Source organism: Lepisma saccharinum, chromosome 6 (assembly GCF_977018435.1).
Source record: "Lepisma saccharinum chromosome 6, izLepSacc3.1, whole genome shotgun sequence".
NCBI classification, from domain to species: Eukaryota; Metazoa; Arthropoda; class Insecta; order Zygentoma; family Lepismatidae; genus Lepisma; species Lepisma saccharinum.
The window spans coordinates 53,757,933-53,785,098 of NC_139234.1; the positions used below are offsets into that span (position 1 = coordinate 53,757,933).

General features: G+C 37.8%; 1 protein-coding gene across 1 annotated transcript; it reads right to left on the reverse strand.

Moving 5' to 3' along the window:
* Nucleotides 1-3,997: 3,997 nt before the first annotated feature.
* On the reverse strand, nucleotides 3,998-19,076 carry LOC145989395 (venom allergen 5-like). The gene is made up of 7 exons (XM_083124738.1): nucleotides 18,932-19,076; nucleotides 15,282-15,461; nucleotides 13,954-14,082; nucleotides 10,411-10,569; nucleotides 9,502-9,583; nucleotides 5,812-5,947; nucleotides 3,998-4,532 (listed from the first exon to the last, which is right to left on the reverse strand). The coding sequence occupies exons 2-7, from the start codon at nucleotides 15,303-15,305 to the stop codon at nucleotides 4,232-4,234; spliced, it is 831 nt and encodes a 276-aa protein (XP_082980864.1). The 5' UTR covers nucleotides 15,306-15,461; nucleotides 18,932-19,076; the 3' UTR covers nucleotides 3,998-4,231.
* Between the last annotated feature and the right edge of the window lie 8,090 nt (nucleotides 19,077-27,166).

The window sequence follows — 27,166 nt, forward strand, 5'->3', positions numbered from 1 at the left end:
TCTTGGCAGACAAAGGTTAGCATTAAAAAGCCATAGTGCGGGACCAAAAATGGAGAGCAACTGTCTCCTAAATCTGCCATTGTTCAAGCTGGTGTTTTTTTTCTTTCTTCAGGACGTGATATGGAGACAATTTTTATCACTCTACTCCTCTGTTGCAATGTACGAACGTTGTGTTTGTGCCGAAACGATCTCAGTATGTGTATGTGTGACCGTTTCACGAAGCTGTTATGCAATGGACAATCCATTCGAATGTTTTCTCCCAGGTTTGGATATGATCCTTTATGGTGTTGTCGCCTGCCTTCGAAACGTAACCTTAACAAAATCCTAATTTTCCATCCTTGTGACTTGGATCTTCAAGATTTAGGAAGAATTCAGACCAAAGGCACACAGGTCGTTTGCAATGACCCAATCAACAGAAACTTTTCACACCGTAGCAGCACGATAGGCTGCACAAGCCGGTGTTCGATTTGTGAAATCCTCAAGCGACACGTATAGCTTGTAGCTTCGCTGTGAAACCTGGTGGGTCAATCTCTTTGTCACCTTGAAACGACAGCTCGTGTTGACCACGGAAGAAAAATGTCCCCTCAACCGGTGGGAATGTCCCTTAGTTTTATTCTATCTCCTTTTTCTGTGATTGTTAATTAAACAGGCAACATCTTACGGTTGGGCATAAACAAGAGATGCAGAAATTTTAGCGGAAAATGCCGGCCCCACCAGGCATACCGTGTCATTGCTCTACAGCGACAGCAAAAGATCAAGTGAAGCCAAGGGTGACTCGGTAGCTCATTTGTTAGAACAAAGAATGGCACGGTAAATGCCAGATTCCCTGGTTTTGGGGTCATGGTGAGCTTGCTTTTTCCGCTAAAATTTCCACATATGCAACATCATCTTGCTTTTTCTTCTAGACATTCATAAAATGTTCGGCCTTCATGGCTGCCCCTTTGTGGTAGTTAGTGTTTGAGTGTGTTTCCAAAAGAGTTGACTTAAAAGTCTTTTTAACCCATGAAACTCTCGGACAGCATACACGAAACTTGGTTCGGTCACTAATAAGTCGTTACTCAAAACTTAGATTTTCAGTCGATCTGTGCAGCTTATTTCTTTTATTTAAAAAAAAATGATGCTTCAATGCCCATTACTGCTGATATTTTCACTTTAGAGACCCTCGATCTCTTCGGCTCATGACCCCAAACTAGCACTACACTGAGGTTCCACTGTCGACAATGTCTTCAGCTTTCGACCCGAACTGGTACTAGTAATAGACTTCAGCATTTTCCAGGAAAATGTGTCACTAGTCCCCCCCCAAATCTCTACATCTTATAAAACTGTCAATGGACACTGACTGATTAATCGACTGTCACACTTACTCGTGAAGTCTTATTGAATGATTCTGTTGTACAGATCAACCGTGAAATTGAATCCTCATATTTATATCCATATTATATTCTGGAATGTTCCGCACATAAAATGTTTTGTTAATACTGCCAGTAGTTCGACTCCACTTCCTATTCAAGAACGTTCCCTCTCGAGCTTTTCAGAGAATTAGTAATCCAACGAATCGCCCGACTAATGGCGCTACCTTCAACAGTGCTTTGTTGTGCAACTTTTAAATGCTGACAAATCGTTCAATAATGCTCAAGTTCGTTGCGACAACACCGAAAGAGCAATACAATATTATCAATAACAGGGTTATCCCTCAGGGTTCTAGAACATTCTCCACCTTCCCTCGATAATTATGTCTCTCCTTAAATTATAATCACAATATTTTATTTCACACACAAGCCATACACCTCATTTTATCTAGTGTTAACCGAAACATTTTGGAGGGGGCTCGCTGGTCATATCAAAACAATTTTTATTGTAAAAGTGATTGACAATAGCAATGCTTATCAAAGAAGATGTCATTCGATCCAATCTCGGTGAATAATTATAACGGTCAAATATTGAGTAACAGGTAATTGATCTAATTGCCCGTTATTAAGAATTAATTACAATTGGTTATATTAAAATCCGTCGCGAATAAAGGTGTCTAGCGACTTGCTTTAGCCAATGCGAGCTTGCTCGACCTCCGTTTTTCGTCCGAATCCGGATTTACATGCATTCTAATGGAGAATAGCAGGAAAAGAACAACTTCTAAACCAATGGACCGAATTGGATGAGATTTTAACCAGCAGAAGACCACATCATGAAAGTACAGATTCCAGAATTTCAGCTTAATCAGAACAGAACTACGGGAGTTATAAATTATTAAAGATCGATTTTACTCGAGTGAGTGTTTAGAGCCATGGAGTAGAGCAGAGTAGACCCAGGGGGCCGCTTCCCCCTCGCCGTCAACGCATAAGTGCACATACGTGTGGTTATGTGAGAATAACGCCAGACACGTCCACCTGTGTCAATCGTCCGAAACAACGTCCTAAGTTAGCAGAAGTTAATAACAATTGATAGCAAAGTTAATGCCGAAGTGCATAACAGCCAATACTAAAGTTAATAACATTTAATATCCATGTGTGTCCATGGGAAAACGCGAATGGCTCATTATGTATGTTCGTCTCATCGCCTAAGCCAAGTTTCTACGTACAGTGACAGCGAAGCACTGACCTATTACTGCGCTAGTTGTCGTATGGAGTCGGCAGTGTACGTGTACCGTCATGAACGTGCCAACGAAGTCAACGAGTAAAGCCAGGATCCGATGACGCCATATGGAACTGCAGAGTGATTCACTTTCGCCAACCAGGATAACCGCGAAGTACGACACTAGAGTGTGGACACCTTCCAAAACTGTAGGACCACTTTCACCCGACCCAGGTCAGAGGGAATGCAGCGAAGGTAAGATCCAACCATGTGCGTGTGTGAGAGAGATGACACCAATCTACTGCGAATCTGCGTAAATCAAATCATTGCACAACTTAAATCAGTGCTATGGCATAACTAGACATCCTTATTCTGGCGGACTAATCAACGTTATAGATCAGAGTATATGTTAACAGCCAAACCATAGTTCATGGAAATATATTTGTACCTCCAGAAAAGATAAAAGGGTTCGCACAAAGAACAATTATTCACATTATACTTAAAACCCTAGACGGTAAATTGTAAAAGGCAATGTAGCCAAGAAATAGCATGAGTATAGTCAAAGTATTAATTAATCCAACCTTTGTAATTGTCATATTGTCACAATATGCCATGGAATGTGTGTATGAATGAGAGAGAGAGAGAGAGAGAGAATGAGGGCAAGATGTACTGTTTATTTATCTGTGCTTTAATATATGTGTATATTCTGAACCACCGTAGTACTATGTCACGTCATTTCAGGTGGTTGAAAACAAATCCTCCTAGGTTTATTCTCGGTAACTCCCACTGTAGGCAGTTATCCTGGCCGTCTTATAATTCATGTAATGTTTAATTAGAGTGACAGGTGTGTCACGGGGAGTGATTCTGCGTTGTTGCGTTGCTTCGTCGTTGTCGTTGCTTAGTTTAGTTAGTTTTTAAAAGCACGTAACATTATACACCGGAGAGTTCAAATGGATTACAACATTAAGATTTTAAGAACATTTGCGGGTCATTATCGAAAACAAAGAGAAAATTTGTGAAATATAAAAGTGTGCTTTTATAAAAAATGCTAAAGAAAATATGAGTGGGTGAATATTACAACAGATCCCAACTTAATTAAAAATGGCCTCCTATACTTAGGTTGACTGTACAAATTATTAAAAAATCATAGGCAAGAAATATCACACAATAGTTTTGAGCAAAAAAATTAGCAACAATTTGCCAGCTTTAACAAATTACATTAAGTTGGAACTCTGTTCGATAAAAATGTAATCAAATTAATTATCCGTAGGTCACATTTCTTTAATAATTATAAGAGGAAAATAAATTCTAAATGTTACCGGCGAATAAACTTTTAACATGGCAACTTATAGCATTACTTTTTTGTTTATAGCCAAACTATTGCCAAAACCTGATAATATGTGGCAAAAGTATAAATAAAACACATGTAAACGTTCGTATATAATATAATTACAATAAATACGACTCCACTAAGCGTTAGTTTTGCATCATTGAAAAATGACAGCAAATAGTTGATACTGAAATCAATAGACTTTAAGATAGTAGGATTTAATAGTTCACAATATAATTCCCGCTTAAGTCATGTCCCAAGCAAGCTCTCACGACTATTCCTAAGAAATGTTTTCGCCAGATGGATAGAAAATTATCTTCCTATTTGTAGAGTTCACGTTAGAAAATAGATCTGAAATAGAACAGAAGCGATGGTTGGATTTAATGAAATAGGCACTCCGCCCGAGCACAATCCTGATGTGACCAGCTTGCAACCAATGTTGATGGGACAATTACAACGTGGCTCTCCTATCTCGTATATCGCTTGGCCTTCGATGAGTCCCGCAGGTGCGTAATTGCAGACGAGGAAATCAATCGTCATGTTCCTCATGGTGCGGTTGTCTCGTATGAAGCCACATCCAACGTAAGTCGTATTGTGCCAGAGTATTTGAGATATTTCTTCATATTCACCCGGCCTAGAAAACAGATGAAAAATCTGCATCAAAAGATATACGCAGGATATTGTTTTAGGCGGGCACTAGATACCATTGAGATCGAGACGGCATTTCAAATATCGAGACTTAGAGAGATGCGAGGCCAGATTTATCGAGACGAGACCGAGAACGACGCATACCTTCTATAGTGTCAGAGACTCTCTGCCTAGTTCCAGACAGCTCCGTAGCTGGATCTTTTGGTGCCCTAAGCACGATTGTGGTCTGCCCCCCCCCACCCCCTTCCTCTACCATGCACCGACATTTTATGTGCGTCTTCGATAATTTCTTCTTAAGCCATGATTTGTGATATTACATCTCACACGTTTTTAAATGAGAAAACAAAGAAAAACATTAAAAATAATATAGGTTATATTTAAAGATTAATAGTTTGCATTTCTGATTTAAAAAGACTTTTCACTGTTTAGCACATTTAAGAATACAGTTATGTCTTCGTATCTGAAGAACATATTTAAAAATGTACTATTTGCTACTACTGTGGGAAACAGAAAATTCCTGCAATGTGACGTATAAGCCTACAAGTAAAAGAGGAAAAGAATATTAATTAAAGTAAATAATAAAGTATACAGTATGTTTTCAGTAGAAAAATTGTAAATTATAATTATTCAAAAGTGTTTAAAAAAAGACAACTGTAAATTTCTCGGTCACATATTCTTTGTGGCAACTTTGTTGCCTTTTTTTAAGCAACTTTGAATGGCGCCCTCTGTGCACGGCGCCCTAGGGTTCAACCTCCTAGCTTGAATATTGCATTCCTAGAGCAGGTGGTGGGGGGAGGAAGGGAGGGAGAGTGAAAATATATCAACATGTATCCTGAGCGAGAAAGGAGATGATAATAATAATAATAATAATAATAATAATAGATTTATCTAGAACTTCTGAATACAGAAGTTGTCTCGTTTCAACTTTTCTATTTCTATTTTGTTAATTTAAGTCGCTTCTGTGCATTTAGGTTAATCGCGACGATATTTTAACAATTATATGGTTAAGCCTAATGGTCGTCTTATAATGGTGTCCCTGTCTCCTGTAGAGCCTTTTATCACAAGCATAGAAAATTTTGTTTGTCGAATCGAAATAATTTCATTTTGGATCACAAGACCCGAAAAGTTGCCCATGCTACGAAGCAAATTAGCATTTTTTAAAACAGAAAAGGAGACATGCTTGTAAACTAATGTTTGTAGATTCACTGATTATGCTTTCATATGAATGCACAAATATATTTAGATTATGAAAGAAGGCTGCTTACGTATATGAAGTAATCATGTCTTCTGTGAAATACTTCAGTTGCTTTTCCCAGTGCTCTATGTACATTCGCCAAGATATTGCAGATTCTTTTGTCGTGTTGTCAAGAACAAGTACAATCTGAGAAACGTTGAAAAGGTCTGAAATAACAAGAAATATAGATATATGATTAATCTCGTGCTTCTTTGAAAAATGTTATAGAGTTGATGAGTGATTTGCGATCGAGTATTGTCTTATAACCAGAACAGGATACATATATGTATTGTGATGGTGAAACCATTGTCTGTTTCGGTTCTTTAACGTCACTTTTCTACCTCTTGGGTTAATAACGACGATAACGATGAATAATGTTTTTTTGAAATGGATAGTGTCACAAGCACAATGATACTTCCATGCAGTGGCGCAGGAACAGAGGAAGGGGGAGTACAGGGGTACATTATATCCCCAAATTTTTGAAGGGGGTACAGTATCCCCCTACACTGTGGATCCGAGTTGTACCCCCTGTACCCCCTAAAATAATTTGAAAGACTCAAGGTGCTGCTGTAAAAAGAACCTATTTTCTAATAGCTCAACAGCGTTTATATTATTTACAAACATTACCTTCCTTTCCCAAAAAAATTCAAATCACTATAAACCTATTTTTGTACATTGTGATACTCTAAGTTAGTTCACTTCATGTGTGGGTGCTCTTGGAAACCATTTTGAGGAGATGAAAATTGTTTAAAGTGAATGTGAGAGATGGAATATAGTTCAGTTTCAGGAAATCATGCTGCTGCCTAATGCCCCTTTTTGTAAAGGTGAGGGGGTATATCTAAAGCAGTAGTCTACTGACTTATAAGTTATATATCTGCATCAGAAAAGTATACGACCCCCAAATGAAAATCGTTCCTGCGCTACTGCATCCATGGCTTGCCCAGGGCTCGGACTCGGGAATTCTGGCTTCGTAGGGTTGTACGCTGACCACTTTGCCACGAAAGTCGGCTGAAGCATTGTCAAAAATCTCCTTCCCGATTTTTCTTATACTCAATATGAAAATGATGAAAAGACACTCGCAATGAACACTCATGTCCAGGCCGGGATTTGAATCTGGGATCCCTGGCTTAGTAGCACGCTGTGCGAACAACTCCGCCGCGGGGCTTAGGGAGTAATTACTACATTTACACCCCAAATTTTGAAATGGGGAAATTATGCATTTTGCGTACGGAGGCGGATAAATTACTGGAAATTAGTAATTATAACATATAAACTAAAAGCTCTCTCTTTCTCGTTTATCTGGTAATAATATCTTTAAATGTCTATTAATATCTTGATCGTAGGGACGAGAACTAATCAATATATTTTGATAGGCATACAGGGTGGCCACTCTAGGACCATGATAAAATTCAAGTATAATTCCCGGTTCTCAAGGCAAATTTTCAAGAAATTCAAGGCCACAAGCAGATGTTTTCTCTATTTCAACGTTGGGTATTACCGCCTCTCAACAGTCACACACATGCACCAGAGGCGCAACCAAATAATAATAATAATAATGACATTATTATGGCAATTATTATTATTGGTAGTAGTTATGTTAGTGTCAAAGACGTTATCACCCTCGTAAATTACACAAAATGGGGTAGAAGTCGATGTTAAAGCAGTTGTGTTGGAACAACGATTTTGAACATTTTTTTAAAAGAACGTTCAATTTCACATTCATTAATAATGAAAAACAAGTACACAACTGTATTTTTGAATGGCAGAAAATGTATGATAAATGCATTCCGAATATTCTTCTTCTTGTACATATAACATGCATAACTTTCATGTACAACATATGTTTTACACATATTCAAAATGGAGTAAAATAAGAAAATACATGCCAACACAAAATTGTGTACGTATTCCAAGTTTAATATATGAGGTCTATTATTTATATTTATTACATAATCAATTCATCCACCTCATAACAAACCAACAGCAAAAATTATATAAATTGTCTCTCAAATGTGCACGCTCCTTCTCCTTCCAACAATTGTTCATGCATTTAAGACAAAATCCATTAAGAGAAGTCTTATTTCTCTCTCTGGTAATTTACAATGCATTACAGAAAACAATCATACCGCGAGTGAAGCGAACAAGAAAAAATTTAATCGATTTTTTTGCAAACTGAAAACAGTATTGATTTAATAGGGCGCAAATAATTTCACGAGGCGCCATGGCATTCTCTCTTTTACAACTTTTATCATTTAGATTGTTTGGTGGCCAGGGCCAACTCCCGCTGCTCCCTAGCTATGGCTTTTCATACTTTTATAACAAAATTAGCACCTGTACGGATCCCACTGCCATCTATGTTGTCATTGTCTCGGGAAACAGTTTCTTGGGTCGTTTTCCACACTACGTTCATCAAGGTGCTGTACTATGGCTCTGGACTTGACGAGACTACGAAAAGCAGGTATTGCGAGCGAGAAAAATTTATGAAACGTATTTTTATTTGCATAAAATTTGAAATGGAAGGGGATAATTGCCCCTCTGTGCACTCTGCAGGTGCCCTTGGCCATCAATGTTTGCCCCTTTGCCCTAATTAGAATTGATTTCCATTCAACGTGGGAGGGGGGAGGGGGGCAATGCATCTGCCCGACTGTGGTTCTGCCACTGATATGCACACACAAATATAGTAATCTTCCGTCTGTCAGATCGCTCTACAAAGGACAGTAACAAAGTAAACAGATCGAGAGAATTCTGTTATATTTTTCAAACATTATTTTCCTTCCTCGATAAAAATAAAAATTCAACTGTGAAAATCTCGCCTCAGGGCATTTATCAATATGTATAAATTCAATCGGATTTGGATTAATAAAAGTTGCAATTTTCACGTCTACGGAGAAAAATATAAGCAGAATTCACGCATAATTCCTGGAGCCAATAATTCAAGCAGAATTCCCGGAATTCAAAGGAATTCCCGGCGAGTAGCCACCCTGGCATAACAATCGGAAATACGTGTGGTCTGGTTGAGGATGTGGGATTATTACACTTAATCTGCAGTGAAATAATGTTCTAATGAAAAGTATGCAAGGACCAAAATAAACATTACTGTGCAAACTAGACAAAACCTCTAATCAGTTTTCTCGCTGTACTAATTTTCATTTTTACCATTCCACATCAATTTTCTGGTTTTCGTAATTTAATCGCGATATCTAACCAAGTCATGAGAATGATAAACAAACATTCATGCTGTACGCTGAATTTGAATCCAAGACATTTTTGCACGTATTTATTGTTTTCACATTACCACTTACATTGAAAGGAGAGGGGATGCGCCATGCTTTAAAAAATTGACCACAATCAGTTGCTAGAGTCAGATTATTTTCATAACAACTCCAGCTGGCCACGCGAGTCCAGTTAGTGAGCCTACCAACAGTCCAGAGCGCGAGCAACAGGGATAGCGATAGGTGCTGGGTAGAGATGACGTCAGCGGCTCGTTTGTTGATTGGCTGCTCAGGCACTTATGACTCGCTCCAAAGCTGCCAATGAAAAACAGCCAGAGATGTTACGAAAGTAATCTCACTCTACCTGAAGTGCCGAGATCACCGCTCATCACTGAGAAAAACTTTCAAAAATGAGCAGAAAGAGCCTTTGTTTACAGTGAAACTTTATTAAACAGTTAGCTTAATAGAAAATCTAAGTATTTGGTTCTATGATTGAAAGACCAACTTACTCGTATTTCGGCAGCCATCCGTGCTGTATGAACAATGGCTCACCCACACCTGAGCAAATGTTGCAAGCTGTATGTCCCACTGCTGTTGGAGAAATAAACTTTACAATATTAAAGTTCATTGCGAAAAATCCTTGCTGCTCCTTCGATTACATTTCTAGACTGTTCTGCAATAAGCACTTAAGTAAAAAAATAAAAATAAATAAATGCAATTTTATAGCAGACAGTTGTTTATGTTAATTATTTTAATCGCAAACATTACAGACATGTACATGCTGGATCTTCAGTGTTTGGAATCTTTAGACATGTCCAATATAAAATTACACTTATAATACTTTCATTAATTGATTCAATGTGACTTAAATGAAAACAAACAGAAAATCACAGTTTGTGACTTTAACCGAACACCCTAGATTTGTGAATATGTAAATTTATATAATACAGTCACCTTCGCGTATAACGAACCTATACAGATTCCGAATTTTTTTCACTACTTCCGAAGTTCACTAAAACCGAATGCCTTCCCTTAACCCAAATTGAGGTTAGTAATGACAAAGGAAATAAAGAAATGTAAGGCAGAAGTAGTTTAATGGACACAGAATCTATGAAACAAAATATCAAATAAAGTAGACTATCAAACATAAAATAAGTTTTTCTAATTTACTGTACCTTCATAAAGTCGGGTATCTGTGGTTGCTCAAGGCAAATTTCTCCCATTGAAAATCGAATTCTGACCCTAACCAAATTCACTTCTATTTTCTTTCGGAAACACTTGATCTCTTTTGGATTACAATGTGATATTATTGTATGTCAAAAACCTGACGTGCTTCACATAAATTCTTGACTGAACCCATGGCAATATTTCGCCAACCCACATATGACACATCATTCAGTACTCAGATAATGACTTACCATTTCCCACATGCGTGTAGCTGAAGGTAAAACTTCCACACTGTCGTTGTATTTCCCCAATGCTACAGTATTCCGTAAGCGGTTGTGGAGATAGACAATGTAACTGACGTCAATATAGGAAATATCATCAATTACAATGTTGTAACAATTAAGACAAGTCTGAAATGAAACGAAGTGAAGAGAATAAATATTAACAATTGAAGGGCTCGGGTGTAAAACATGTTTCGAGATATTGAAAGTTGATGTTTCAAAAAAATCTGATTTACAAATTAAAAAATAATTCTAAAATATTTACAGCAATTCACTTGTATGTTTACTATCATACAAACATGATATTTCATCCGAATTATATTTTTCGGTGGTGCTACATGCGATTTGTTTGAGGGTTGTTCAAGGGATTGTTGTAGTTACCATGCTTTACATGTAACGATATTATCAAAATGAGTGATCAGATACTGCTTTATTCAAGCTAACTTGTGATGTCAGTTCAATAATAATATTTTGACATTAGAATTTTTATAGCAATTTGTAACACAAAAATGAAAGCCTTTATAATAATAATTTTATTCAATAAACAATAACCTGAGCTACTCGTTGTAACAAGTTTTTGCTTTCCTATGTCTATAACTGAAATGAACACCATTAGAAAAGTAGATTTCATCATTTTATTACGTTAGTATTTAAAAAAATAAGTTCTGAATGCTTGTGATTAAACGAAGATCAATATCCGTAAAATAATGTTTATATATGAGCGGCTTTTCAGCTTCACATATCTACTTCACATACACAGAGGCTCTATTCATTACCTCAGCATGCCAAGCAGAATGCGATTCACAAGCCACTCTTGATACAAAGCTGTTACATAGACTATCCAAATTACATTCAATGGCAATATTAGATTTTTGTGATTCAATAAGCAATTTATAGATAAACTAGAGATGTCCCATTTTTTTCGAAAAAGTGAAAATCTAAAAATTATTTCTTTCGAAAATGAAAGTGGAAGTACGAAATTTTTTTCTTCGAAAAACGAAATTTTATTTTTGAAAAACGATTTTTTTCTAAAAACGAAAAACTATTTTTATTCGAAAAACCAATTTTTTTCGAAAAACATTTTTTTAAAAAAACGATGTTCTTTCGAAAAACGATCTTTTTTTCGAAAGACGAAAAACGATTTTTTTTGGATAAACGAGTAACAACGTATTTCTTTTCGAAAAACGAATTTTTTTTTGGAAAAAACTGTTTCTTTTTTAAAAACGAAATACAATTTTCTTTTCGAAAAACTAAAAACGTTTTTTTCAAAAAAGAGATTTTTTTTCGAAAAACTATTTTTTTTTCGAAAAATGAAAAATCGAAGAATTCTATTTTCGAGAATCGAAAAAACATTTTTTACGAAAAGGCCATCCCTAGTTTAAATATCTATCTTCAAGATAAAAATTACCGGCCCCCGTGGCGGAGTGGTTAGGAAATCGTGCTACGACGTCAGGGGTCCCGGGGTCGAATCCCGGCCTGGGCATGGATGTTTTTGAGTGCTTATTCATCAGTTTCATCATATCATCACTCATCTCAATCTTCGCAAATAAGCCAAAAGTGACACAAGACGCGAAGTAAAATAAAGCAAATCAATGAAGACACAATTATGACCTTGTAACTTTCTGTTGTATTTTTCTTTACTTGACATGTTTGTAAAGAATGATTTCAAATGTACATAGAGCTTAAGTTCTTAATAGTTTTCAATGATATTTAGCTCTTATGGATTAAAATAGTTATAATTTCGAACCAAGAAGAAGAAGAAGACATATTTGCAATATCAATAATAAAATAATTTGCTGTCATCGAAGTCACACATATCATAAAGACGAAAGTTAATTAAATTACAAATACGTTATTAGGTGCACCATAAAAATATTATAACTTTTATAATGCGCATTACAGATTTATGAAATAAATATTTTACAAAAAATTAAACTGTTCCAAATAATTGATATGATTCAGATCAAATTACATATTCCTTAATTGTAATACAATTTTGACGTTGCTCGTAAGGCATGGTATCTTAAAGCAGCCTTAAATGCGCATGCCCAATTAAAAATCAAACGAATTTCTATGTGACTATAGTTATTTATATCTAATAGAAGAAAAGTATATGCTTCTCTACTAGATCGCAGTTCACATCCAGATACGAGAGTAATATTTAATTCGAAACTGCCATTATGAGCACTGCTGCATGTAAACAATGGTATCTATGGTTACAGTAGATACCACGTTTTACATGAAATAGGATGTACGTGGCCATGCACAGTTTTTAGTCGCATTTTTGACTGGCACCCTCTTCATTCTCCTCATTCTTAGTCGGTGGTACATATTCCGGGTCATTATGGGAATCATATACACTTTCTAACTCCTTCTCATCTTTGCTGTTGCCTCAATACTCGCGAACTTTCTGAGACACGTTGCAATTCAGTAACAGCCGTTTCGCCGCCATCTTTGCTACTTACCATACTTTACATGAAACAACTTGTAGATATAGGGTTACCAGATCGCTGTAAGGGAAATGTAGAAGCGCAGTCCATAGACTTGTAATTTGCATGACTTTTTCTGTTACGTATTTTCCTAATTAATATTATGTGACGCTCAAAATGTAGGACATTTATGATATTTTTCAAATTCCTCCCGGACGCCGAATATAAGGCTAAAATGTAGGACATGTCCAGGAAAATCCGGACGTCTGGTAACCCTAGGTAGATACTATAACTTTCAACAAGTCTAGCTCTGCCATCTGTTGACGAAACGAAACACTTCGAATACGATTCGACTCCATTTACGATGGACTACACGATGCACATTGTTAACTCCAAAATGACCAAAATGTCACTTACCATGTTTTACACCCGACCCCTTCAATTATTTTGAATGTGCACTCAATCATTTCGATCTTATCAATGCAAGCTACATTGTCAGTGAAGAATAGTACCCGTGCAACTTACCATAGAATCTATCGCAAATACTTAACAATGCTTAACCACATTTAAGTCCAGTATGATGAACAGTGGCGCGCCCAGAATTTTGGAAAGGAGGGGTTACGTAAATGTTGTTTTTTTCCTTCTGTTTTTTAAACAAGTCAGCCCTCATTTTGCCATCTTTTCCTGCCTTTTTCAAATGTGGAGGTTATGACACCCGTCAACTCCCAACCCTTGGGCACGCCACTGATGATGAATAAGTAATGTATTTAAGGTGGACTTAGTATCAATTTTAAAAATGCACAGATATACAATGAAAATTTCTACGTTCGAATGTGTTTTTGTTAACTTCGGCCTAGCTTAAAGTAATAAAACGTTAGGAAGTCGAAACTATTTTTTTTTGAACGTGGAAGCTTTTAACAATATTATTTTTGGGTACAGCAGTCAGTGGTTTTATTTTGGGTCTGAAGTTCTAAGCAGCAGTCAAATGTATATTTAACTTTTATAATTATACAGAATTACGAGAAAAATTAAGTCAGAAATCCTTACTCATGAACCGAAACCAGATATTCAAAGTAATAATTACCTGAGCATCTTCACACAGAACATGATCTGGACAAATATCACAATAGTCCACGCCATGGCTGCTCTTCCGAGAAGCTCCTTCTGGTCGTGTTCCCACATACTGCACGTGCACACAAATCGCTTGAAGAACCTGTAATGCGTACATGGCTACTTGAATATGATGTATTCCATTACACTGAAATATTGTGATAACATATAGTCAGAAGTTTGCTTAAAGTCCAATTTATGCTCAGATAGGCTAATCAGGACAGGACCTATAGTTTAAAGAGGGACCCGAACCGAACATCTAAGGCCCCTTGATAACCAGGTGATAGCGATGCCATCGGGGAGGCCCAGTATACAATGATGTTCATGCTCCGAGTAAATAGTGAAATCTACTTCTTTGAATTCTGTCTGTGTGTGTGTGAATACATTCATCGATTAAGAGGAATGACGGGGAGGACAATTCACCATCTCATCCCGAGAATTGCGAAACAATAACATTAAATTTAGTCAATACAGAAATTCGAAGTCAATTACAGAAGTTTGCCAGGAGTCCAAGGTTCAATCCTTAGTAAGATGAAGGTTCGTCACATCATTTATTTCACGTCTATATCTTTCATCTTAATGATCCGATTAACTTAAGGATAGAGGAGCGACGTAAAAAATAAAATATTTTTTTAAAAAAATGTTGTTGATTCACGATCTCGTCGCCCAAAGTTTTCGGTTCGAATTTCCGAACCTGGGCATGGGTGTTCTTTTGTTGTCTCTTGATCGATTTCATCTAAAGCCCATTCATCCACTCTCCCACGATTAACCAAAAGCGGCTGAAAAGACACGCAAAATATGAAAAATATGAACTCAAAGAACATACTTCAGAACTCCAAAACATTGTAGTTGGGCCATTTCACGAGCGCCTACAATCTATACCACACTGAAATTCCCGAACACTAAAGAATCTGCCGAGTCCTTTGTCTATTTTACTTTAACATAAGCATGAAATTAGTTCTACGGAAAATATATATTTTGGTTTGGAAATGTACTTCGAAGCATCAGATGTGACAAGTAAAGCTTCTTTAAATACTTATAGATGACAAAAGTTTGAAAACGCAAACACTGATTAAGGGTTACTTAGTAGTATTTTTTAATGAAATAACTTATAAATAAAATAGTCAATGAAATAAAACACACCTGCAACCTTAAATACACATTCAGCGATCATTGTACCTATAAATAACGATTTATGACTTATTATAACATGCTTTTGTCTGGGTGTAACTTGAAATTAAAATTAGGCCTAAGGAGAAAGTCTGAAACACTAAACCAAAAGAGATATTATGAAACAATTACCACCAAGCAGACAATCTTCCACATTCTCCTGTCTGAACTTGTGGCTAACTTGAGGTGGAATACGTATACCAGGTTAGCCAGTGGAACACTATTTTCTCCGGGAATTGTCCTGTGATGAAGGACCTCATAAATTTGCGCAGAACGAACGTTCTGGAGTGTCTTCCTTCCAATTAAGGCTTTCTAAGGACAATTGAATGTAAGTAAACACACATTTGAGAAATTAATCGCAAAACTCTAAAAATTACTATAGTATTATAATTCAGAAAATAATGGATCTTACGTGACGTTATATAATTGTCTTCTTTGAAAAAGTGCACTTTCATCAAAATTTAGTATTTACAATTATTACAACACAACACATTCACATTCGAACACTACGTATGTAGAGATATATTCACAATGAGTGGCTGATTCAAATCTACACTTTAAATCGCAAAAAAGGCGCACCCAGAGAATTTTAAAGCAAGTGTTCAGCTCCTGTAAAGGCATATTGAATACCATTGCAGGTAGGAAACTTTAGCCAAATAATTATGTGGACCAATTATCTTCAAGAAAATTAAGTCTCACCCCAGTAATTCCTTTCGGAGAACCTATGCATGCAAATATGGAGGGAAAGCCGAAATATGCGCTTGTTTTGCATTAAAAAACACATTTAATTGTATATTTTGCTATATCCTACAGGAAATACTTATATATGTGTATATATATATATATATATATTTGAATAAAAACGTGCCGATTTATTGCACTACATAGAATTATGAATAATGTGAGTTAACGTATAATTTTGTAATAAATACACGATATGTCCACTTCATATGGAAATCACATTACTTCTGTTCAGAAGTTCAATCTAAACACTATTTCACACACACTATTTAAATGTTTACTGGAGATACTTCAAAAATACATAAACTTATGGCCCTTTAGGATTCATAATTTCCAATTGGTAAGGAGATATCGGTTATTTCTTTAACACTGAATTGAACGGGGAAATGTTATGAAAGGCTTGAATTGTAAAAGGTGTGTTTTTGTAATCTTCTTTTATTACAAAATTAAACGTTAACTCATATTATTGATGATTTTATATAGTGCACAGTGTGATCACTTCCAATACTTACTTCTAAAAATTCGCACTCATGGATAAATCCAGACCCTTCCAGACACAATGGGAAACTACAGTATGTTTAAGAGATTTTTTTTTTAAACAAAAAAAGGTAAAGTGCTCCCCTGTGCTTAGCACCACGCCATGAAGGCATATAGGGAGTGTGGGGGTAACGCCCCACACTTTCTTGATCCGGTCGTGAGTGAGGGTGATGTGATCATAATCACGCCCCTGACCGCCTTTACCCCCCAGGGTTTCCCCCAGGTACCCATGTCATTCGACGCTGGGTGGGCGCCGGGGACGCTCCCAAGGTTAGAAAAGTTCCCGGATTTGAACCGGCCGGGGGTTTAATTAATTATTAATTAATAATTTCTAAAAAGAGAAAGGATTCTATGTTTATAAAGGTGAGAATGTGAATAATAGTAGAAGAGAACGATGCAAGGGATTCCCCCATCTCTCACCAAACCCAAGTATTCCTGACAACAAAGATAATATTTGTTTCCTGCCAAGAATTATTTAATATCCACCATAACAATACTAATAGTAATATTTAATACTGTTTGATGTAAACTTCTTCATGGCGAAAGTATCGTTTTGTGCTTTTATTTGACACATACAAGAAGTGTAACATTGAAAGCTCCGGAATGATACTTGTCATTATTACGGTGCACTTCCGAGATGCCGAATGATTACAACTCTTGTCTTTGCTGTGATGAGTTGTTTCAGTTTCGAGCATGATGAGTACAATCGGCGAGCTGCTACAATAATAATAATAATAATAATAAAACAGCCTCCGGTCTAGAAAGTCAGCTATCAGTGGCAATGGGACTCTACTCGATTCACTAACTACTTTTTACCCAACGAAAATTAGCTTAGCAGACTTTGGCTCTGAAAGGCTTTTGTGCCACGAAGTTTAGTTTTTAGTGTTCTTATATTATTATTCTTGTGTACGAACATCCGGATCCATCCAAAAGGAAAATAAATTTAATTCCCACATTAAAACCGGGATTTCTTCCACCTGTTCAAGCGGCTCCGGCGCCCACCCAGCGTCGTATAAAGTGGGTACCTGGAGGAAACTCTGGGGGGTGAAGGCGGCCAGGGGCGTGGTGCTGATCACATCACACCCACCTTCGGCCGTGATCGAGAAAGTGTGGGGCCCTAACTCCACACCCCCTATACGTCTTCATGGAGTGGTTCAAAGCACAGGGGAGCACTTTACCTTTTACACTAAGTAGTACAGTCACAAGCAATAACGCGTTGCAATTAGCAATAGAAAATATATTTTCTCTGAAATCGTTTTCTGGATGTAGAAATTCGCACAAGCTGGCAAACTTGTCTACACGAACACATATTTTACGAATTAATTAAATGATAAAATGATTCAAAAATAATGACAAGGAAACTGCTTAGTTTCTTTAACATAATTAACCCACTTCTGCTTTTGACTGTACGAGGGAAATTTCGGTTAGGATTCTCTGTCTTCTTGTGAGGTATTGATATCATATTGCCATTTTCATATACGTATTTAGAAGCGTTTTCTGTGCGACGCAGGCTGTACTTAATCTTGCCAGTTAACACTGCTGATGAAATTATGATGTACTTAACTTAATTCAGTTTTGTAAAACTTATTTTATTTCAGTAAACAGTGTCACAAATATGCTGCTACAAAATCACTTCCATTTCTTTCTTTCGATTGTTTCACGTGTAATTTTGGCGTACAACGATTTGTGAACGATGTTCACTAGAATAAGGAGGTGGGGGTTCGCTAGAAAATTGCATTGATGAAGAAGGTTGGGATGAGTATGGCAACACATCTTGTGGATGTTGCATCGATATAAAAGTCTCAATTGATCTTACTGATCGAGATGTCCGAGTTGTTGCAGGTGGGTTGTAACCTCTGTTAACACAGGTGACATAATAAGGGAAAAGTCTAAAGATGATTGCTGAACAAAAGAACACAAATATCACTACTCCAAGGATCACGAGGCACAGAATAACAGGAAATGGAAGAATTTTTTCTTGCACGCTTCTCTTTGGTTTGTGGCTTGGATAGAAACTACAGCAGTATCCTTGATCAAAGCCTCTTGTACAACAATATACAGCAGTATCTTTATCTGATTTCGTCGGACAATAAAAAGTTACAATCGTGTTGTTATACTTCGTAGCACATTTTGCAGTCTGAACAGGATGGAAATTTACTAACAGCAAAAGCATACACAATAATTTTACTTCTGTTAATAACAGCATTGGGTACAGACAGGTTTACTTTTGCTATGACAATCTTGAGTTCGAATTTGAGAAACATCAAATTCATTGTAATTTGTAATGCTTACAGAGAAACATCAAATTCATTGAAATTTGTAATGCTTACAGAGAAATTACATTATTGACACTGAAGCACATACAGCTATTATCAAACGCAAGTGTTTTGTTTAATAGAACGACACCAACTTCTCTTTCATGTTTTTGGAGACACTTTCATTTCAATTTCGTTTGTTGCAGACTTAAACGATATACGTAAATTTAAATTCATATAAAAAAATACCTTTACAAGATGAACATATAATATTGATGTTGAAATCAACCACTAGACTCGAAGCCAAAAACGGACTTCATTAGCCGTTATAATCATCGTACTATGGATCAAGGTTATTAGAAGTATAGGTTGGGCCAATCCGTTGTTTACTCGTGATGACGAAACGACGGTAAGACGTGAATTTATCCATGAAATGAATTCCAAATTTATGCGCTAGTGTTGCACTATGCAGATAGGAAACCATGCCAGAAACTGAACACACGAAATCGAGTACACAAATGAGCATTTCCACCCATTTACATTTTGTGGCTTCAGACAAATTGAAAATAAATATAGATAGTTATTTATTGTTATGTGGGACAGAATATTATTGATCGGAACGGGAATTTTTTTAAAATCCCGACATTCTGGACGGGAAATATTCGCAATTTCTCGACTAGTCGGGAAATCTCAAATTCTCATTTTCACCTTAAGTGATTTTCTTTGCATTTCTGGAATGAAAACTAACAATTTCCGATAAGTTCCAGACACTTGTAATGCAGAAAACGTCATGAATTAATACCGTTTTAAAATGACCATTCGGTATTTCCCGACTGCTCGGGATCCAGAAAAGTAGGGAAGTCATTTGCTGTAGTCGGGATAGGGACGGAATTTTTCTTTCCGGTCCCGACTTTTCTAGATACCGCACACCACTTGTTATTATTATTTATTTTAGTTCAGCACAAGATACATCTTCCAAGTACGTTGAACATAATATATACGTTATATACGTTTTTCAAAAGGATTCTTCGGTCACCGAGCTTTGGATTCGTGTGGGAACACTAACGTGAATCATGCTAATGCTAGAATCTGCAGTGCGCATTTCTGCCCAGAAGATTATGTACGTAATCTGAAAAGTCAACTTTTAGATTTACATCGAAGAAAGATCCTTAAGCAAGATGCCTTCGACTCCTTATTATGAGCAGGAATGTAGGGAGTATAATCCTGGTAAATACTTAGCCTACCATTTCTTTGCCATTGGTGTACAATTCTCTCTCGCTTTTTCCCTACATATTCACATAAAGCAATAAAAATACAAACTGCTAACTTTTCATTCCATTTTGGTTATTTATTAAACAGTACGTGTTTGTATTTATATTTGATAAATTTACTTTGCTCTTCCGGCCATTTAAGTCAATTGAGATGATGAAGAAGTGATAAAATAGATGAATGGAAAATCACAGTTCCCCTTACTTACAAGAGCGACCACAAGAAAAATAACCTTCTTCCTCTTCTGTTCAACTCGGACTATAAGTGAGCATGCTCCAGTCTCCCCCTCCCCTCCACACTGGAGTACGGTGCACAGGAGTCGCGAGTCTGCGCAGGTTTCTTTGCTTGTGGTTCCACTATAATAGTAATATAAAATTGTACACTCACCTCACTTAGTTCTCCAGCAGTTTGTTTCTTTATACATCATATTTGGAGACGATACAATCATATAAAATTCAATCTATAGTTGTACAGTGGGATCCATGAGTATTGCCCTGCAAATTGTCCATGACTATTTTGATTAATTTTTCTCTTATATCCTGTGTGTTTTTAAGCAATGGATTTTTATGTATGCTGGTGCAGAAGTTGTCAACAGCTTGTTTTGAGTTTTCTTTTACTTCTTGAAGCTCTTATTGTGTCAAATAAAGTGCACGAACACGGTGATGGACAATTTGCACGGTAATACTCATGAATCCCACTGTACGTACACTGTATATAACACACCTGGATGTACAGGGTCAAGGAAAACAAAGAAATGAGCATAATTTTCTCTTCGGTGAAGATGTTGAACCTAAACCAAAAAAACTCAAATAATGAATTCGACAATGTAAATTGATAAGATTTAGTAAATCATTTGATGAAGTGAACTAATTCTGAGTGGACTGCAAAGGACATAATCAGCTCAGATCCTATTACTTCTTCATGGTATGTGACGTAAAGTTCCCGCCCAACCGTTTGACGGCGTTAGTGGCTATCGCATCTCCTTTTCCACAGCCTGTAGTACACATCCTCATCTAGACATTGTTCTTGTTCTGGTGTTTAATATCTGCATACTGCAACACTGTCGTTTTGTCATTTCACGTGACTTCACATTGAAGTGATGCATTCACTTGGCCGGTCACACGTCATCGCACGCAAAAACTTCAACCGTAACCATTGTTTTGGGCCAGGGCTGCTATGGATGCATCCAGAATATCAAGCCGTTGAGAAAAGACACACAGCTGCACTTCCCATTCAAATGTTGAGAAGAGGCAGTATAATATGGGGCCATGGAAGACCCGAAGGGGCGGGGCAACGCCCCCCCTGGAAAATGAATGTTTACTTAAAATTATGTATTTCACACATAATTTCATTTCAGTCACAATAATTTGTTAATTATTATAGCTAAGGGCGTTGAAGGAACATGATCATTTCAGACTGAAACGGTATTCTTTGAGGAGGCATCACTGTTATGAGGAAAATATGCCTCCTTGCCCCCCCCCCCCGAAGAAAAAATACTTTGCTTGCCCCTCCCTGGAAAAAAAATCCTGTATGGACGTTCATGTATGGGGCCTAATTAAAACGTTCACTAGAACCAAAAACCTATTTAGAACCATTCATAATTCTCCCTGCATAATAGAAGTAGACAATAATGCAATAACGGTAATGAATTTTACAGCTATGGATCGAAAAATAATATATTTTCAGAGGTATGAATTAGTAAGTAGTAAGTTTATTTTATTATTAAGTTTGTCATTGATATCTGTGGCATATGTTCAAAAACTTATGCCATACAAAATGAACTATCAACTTAAACTTTAGTTCCTATGTGTAGTGTTAACATTATTGTTAGCAGCTAGTGCTCCCACTTAGACAATTGGTTAGCGGGTTAGCTCTTTTTCTGCTGATATAAAGCAAGCAATTCTGGAATCAGTGACGTGCATTGAGGAGTAGCGAATCTAGTAGTGATAGGCTAATCTGTCTCGCATCTCTTATTATTTTTAATCGCACTATCCATGCCTTGTCGAAGCAAAAATTCATAATGCGACACACTTTTTCACGCACTTCTCATCCCTCGGTACCAGGGACGGTCCGTGACTTTTATACAGCAAGGGAAGCACATGTCGTAAGATATTTTTGAAAAAAGCATTATTATTATTATTATTATTATTATTATTAACGCCTTCTTTATGGTTTCATCTATCACTAGATTGTAGAATTTACGTATCTTCTGCACTTTCACTTCAGTTTTAGCAGCTTCTTCTTAATTACTGTCCTTGGATATTTCTACATTGTGAATTCAGGGAAATTATGAAAAAGATCGTTCAGCAATTAGTTTATTAAATAGATTTATTGGGTGATCTTATCTTAGTTTTATAGGGGTTGCATTCCTAGCACTAGTCCTAGATACGGGAATTGTTTAAAACAACGAACTTAACTTGAACAATTCAAAAAAGCTTACTCCCATCGAGATATATTCATCTGAGGAATAAGCGACACTTAGTTCGCTTCTGTGACAAGCCATGTCAAATGCTGACAATAACTCAATTTCAAAGAATAGAAAGTGTCTTCAGGAAAACATTTTTTGCGTTCTTTTTATCAACTAATTGTAAAAACTTTAATTTATATTTTTGATTCATTACCTCCAGTTTGCACTGTTGATCTTGCTGCAAGTATATTCTCATAGTTACAAATGTTGTCAGGAGAATTTCAGCGCGGATTTGAGTTTGCCGATGAAGCTGTGATGTTTAAGTAAATTGTTCATGTCATCGAAACCTCAAGTGCTCCGCACACGACTTTCATTTGAAAATAGGTCCTCCCGGATAGTAGAGTGGTAACGTTGCTGCCTTGTAATGAAGGGATACAGAGTTCGATACCCGGTAGAGGCACATAAGAGGTTCGGATCCCACTTTAAACTGTAGGTCCAGTCCTGATTAGTCTGCATATGCATGGAGTAGGCTTATGAGCAGGACTCATTTGAAAATGGGACCCAAAGCCAACAGTACAGTTTTAATGCTCTTCTGCAACCACCTGTTATTCCACATTGGTCTGGATTAAAATGTCTAACACATTTTTTTCTTTATTACACCCGGTAGAGTCTAAATCGGACATTGATCTACCCCCAGAAATAACCCCTCTCTTTTCTTCAAAACTTCTTGATGTCAAGCCATGGACGAAGGTGTTTCAGCACCCACCTACTCTCGGCACTGAACGCTGTGCTAATATGTGTATTGTCATTTCACATCACTTATCTGGTTTCGAACTTTACAAAGAAAATGGCTAACCAACTCTTTCTTCCACCTTCTTTCCTGGTATCCTTACTTCTTTTACCTTCAATCTCACACACACGCTCTTTCTGGTGTCTTAATTGATTGATTTTGCTTTTTGTGCCACTTTTAGCTAATTTGCGAAGATGGGGTTGAGTGATGACATGATGAAATTGATTTGGTAGGTTGGTTGAGTTGGTGTTTTAAGTCCACTTTATGCACAGTAAGGCTAATCGGGGCTGGATCTACAGTTTAAAGTGGGATCCGAACCACTTGTACCTCCACCGGGACCCCTTGATTACAAGGTGACGACGCTACCACTGCCCCATGATGAAATTGATGAATGGACACTTACAAACATCCATGCCCAGGCGGGATTCGAATATGGGACCCCTGGCGTTGTACTCCGCCAAGGGGGCAAGCCTGGTGTCTTGAGAGCAGATTAATATCGCCAGAGCTTTACAGAGAGTTCATACATGCAACATTTTTCTCGTTCAAACACAGAATATTAGCATGCAATGTTAATTGGACATTGCCCATTGTCGAAGTGTTTTAAACTATACTTATTCTAATAACACATCACAGGTCTGTCGTAGGTTCGATTCCCACCATAAGGCAAAGGAAAATTCAACTGAAGACGAGAGAAGAGGTTCGTTCTCTCTTGAAATGTAGTGTTAGAATATGTATAGTTTACAGCACTAGACAATGAATAATGTCCAAATAACATTGCATGTCAATGTAGAACCTTTGTCACTAACATTCGGAGAATTATTAAACACAGAATATGAATGGGAAACTTGAAATGGTATGTACTTCAATTACGGAGTTAATTGTTAAGTCAAAACATCTCTGGAAGTGATTAATATATGATTGATTATATCCTGCTTCTATCTACATCAGGGGCGACTGCTCCTTACGTGGCAAAGTTGCGCAACCACCACATATTTTTGGACTTACAAAGATAATTACTAAACTTATCTGGTAGCGAATAATAGTTATACAATTTCATCTTGAAGCAAAATTGTCCCCGAGCATTTGCTGCTGTTGTTTGCCTTTGCACGGGAAGGAAATCTGTATCTCCGCGAGGATCAGCCTGGCTGGCATGACGCAACCGAACATGCATAGCACAGGGGGTTGTATTTTTGTCTTCACATTTGCACTTAACGATTCGGTACGTGCGTATATGCATGGACGTCCGGATAGGGGGGCAAGGGGAGTACACGGGGCACGGCCCTTCCTGGAAAATGAATGTCCACATAAAAATTATATATTTTTTCATTATTTCATTTCAGGCACAGTAATTTATGTTAATTATTATAAGTGCGTTGAAGAAACATGATAATTTCAGACTGAAGCATTTTTTTTTAAGGGGGCATCATTATTCCAGGGAAAAATATGCCTCCTTTGCCTCCTGGAAAAAAACCTGCGGATGTACATGCGCATATGCATAAATAATAAATATCGTAAAGCGTTGCGAAACCGGAGATCCTAGGTTCGAACGCTGGTGAATGCATCCGTTTCATCTCTTCATCGTTCGATCTCATCGTCGCATTATTATCGAGCTTGAACCCCCAAAATATATAAATTCGTAGTGTGATGTACGTACACTATTTACCTTTCAACTGCTGCCAGAAAAATAAATAAATAAATTTAATGTTTTAGAGTATGTTTCGATGTTTTCTGAACACTTTGAATGTTGTTATTGGTATTCCGTGCAAACCATCCACTGTATTTACTCTTAGCAATATTTCTATCATGTTTAAACTTTTCCTTTCTTAAGGCTTACATTATTCGTGCGCAGACACCATTCGGGTGCAAGCTATCTTGACAGTGGTGTCGAAACAGCATTGCAAACTTACAGTGCACATACTTTCTCATACTTTCACTGTCTGCCCTCGGAAAAAAGAAAAACACAGGAATGAAATTCAATAGATTAAGATACAAGGGAAGGAAATTAAAAATGTCACAATGCGAGGATTCTTGCAGAATATAATAACGTATAATAAATAACCATTAAAATGAGGACGATACATAAATATAATAAACTGTACGAAACTGATTTGGATTCAGATAATGAATACGGGATGGCAACGCGCCTTCGAACGGCAAGTTCGCGAGACTTGAGCCCAAAAATATAGTTCCTTGCTTGAAGAACGTTGCTTGGTTGGTTGATTTGATGTTTTAAGTCCTCTTTATGCACAGTAAGGCTAATCGGGACTGGACCTAAAGTTTAAAGTGGGATCCGAACCACGATGTGCCCCCACCGCGTATCGAACCAGGGACCCCTTGATTACAAGGCGACGACGTTACGACTGCGCCATCGGGGAGGCCTTGAAGCACGTTGCATCGTATACAGTACATAGAAATGTACAAGGTAACCAAAAAAGTTCTTGCCGTTCTAGAGCAGTGATAAACAAAGAGCAATACAGTGGACGGTACGTACCTTTTGGTTTCGAAGTAATCTCCATCAACATCCAACACCTTTTGCCAACGTTCCTGCAGCTGCACAATACCCTGGTGATAAAACTCGGCGGGCTTGGATGCAAAGAAGTCCGTGAGTGCGTTCCGCAGGTCTCCCTCATTTGCGAAGGATCTCCCACGGTGGTGGTTGTCGAGGGAATGAAACAGATGGTAATCTGTTGGTGCAAGGTCCGGTGAATATGGTGGATGGCACAGTGTCTCCCAGCCAAGTTGCTGAAGGGTCTCCCGGGTCCTCTTTGCCACATGTGGCTTGGCATTGTCGTGCAAGAACAGCAAGCAGACCCTTGCGATTCACCAATGGCGGCTCCTTCTGCCGCAATGCACGGTGCACCCTTTGCAACAGCTGAGAGTAGAGGTCAGCAGTGATGGTCTGACCAGGTGGAAGGAGCTCGTAATGCACCACTTGCCGACAATTCCCCCATACAGAGAACATAACCTTTCGTGGGTGCAGAGATGGTCTTGAAGTGTGAGGAACAGGGTCACGTGGCGACAACCAATGTCTGGTACGTTTGGGAGTGTCATAGAGGACCCACTTTTCGTTACCAGTGAGCAAGCGATCAAATATGGGTGTGTTGAGGTGCCGAGTGAGCAAGGACAAACAGGCTGTCACTCGTTGTTTCTTGTTGGCTGCCGACAATGTGTGAGGTACCCACTTGCTTAACTTGTATGACTTCCCTATCCCATGCAGGTGCAGTCTGACTGTTTCAGCGGAAACATGGAACCTTTCTGCAAGTTCATCACAAGTTAGACCACTGTCCTCCTCGATGGCTGCTTTCAGGGTCTCGTCATCGAACACATGTGGTCGTCCACTGCGCGGTTCATCCGAACGGCTCACATCACCCGAACGGAATTTCTGGACCCAATGCCTGGCAAATGCGGCGACTTGATGCGGCAGCTGACAGGCCCACTTTAAAGTCATACAACAAACACACGCGAATAAGCTGCTTCGAAACCTCCATTTCTCTTCGACACTGGACGAGCTATGACTGCTGTGTGTGCACAACGTGCCTGTATTACTGACAGTCGAAGGTCAGACTAACTCCCGACATGGGCGTCCGGAAGGGGGGGCAAGGGGGGGCCGTGGCCCCCCCCTGGAAAACGAAAATCATCCAAAAATTACATATTTCACACATATAATTTAATTTCAGCCACAATAATGTGTGTTAATTATTGCTCGAACATGATAAATTCATATTTAAGCAATGTTTTCTGAGGGATGAACACTATTATTGGGGAAAATATGCCATGTTGGCCCCCCCTGGAAAAATATACCTTCCTTGCCCCTCTCTGGAAAAAATCCTGCGGACGTCCATGACTCCCGATCGCACGTGCGTCATTTCGTTTTCTCTCTGTGAGCGCATGATTATTGGGACGTCAAGAACAGCAAGAACTTTTTGGTTACTTTGTATTATTATAGATATTAGATTCTGAAAAATCTGTTGAAATGAAAAGTATTCGGTACGATTGTTTTGCTTCAAGTCAAAGCTAA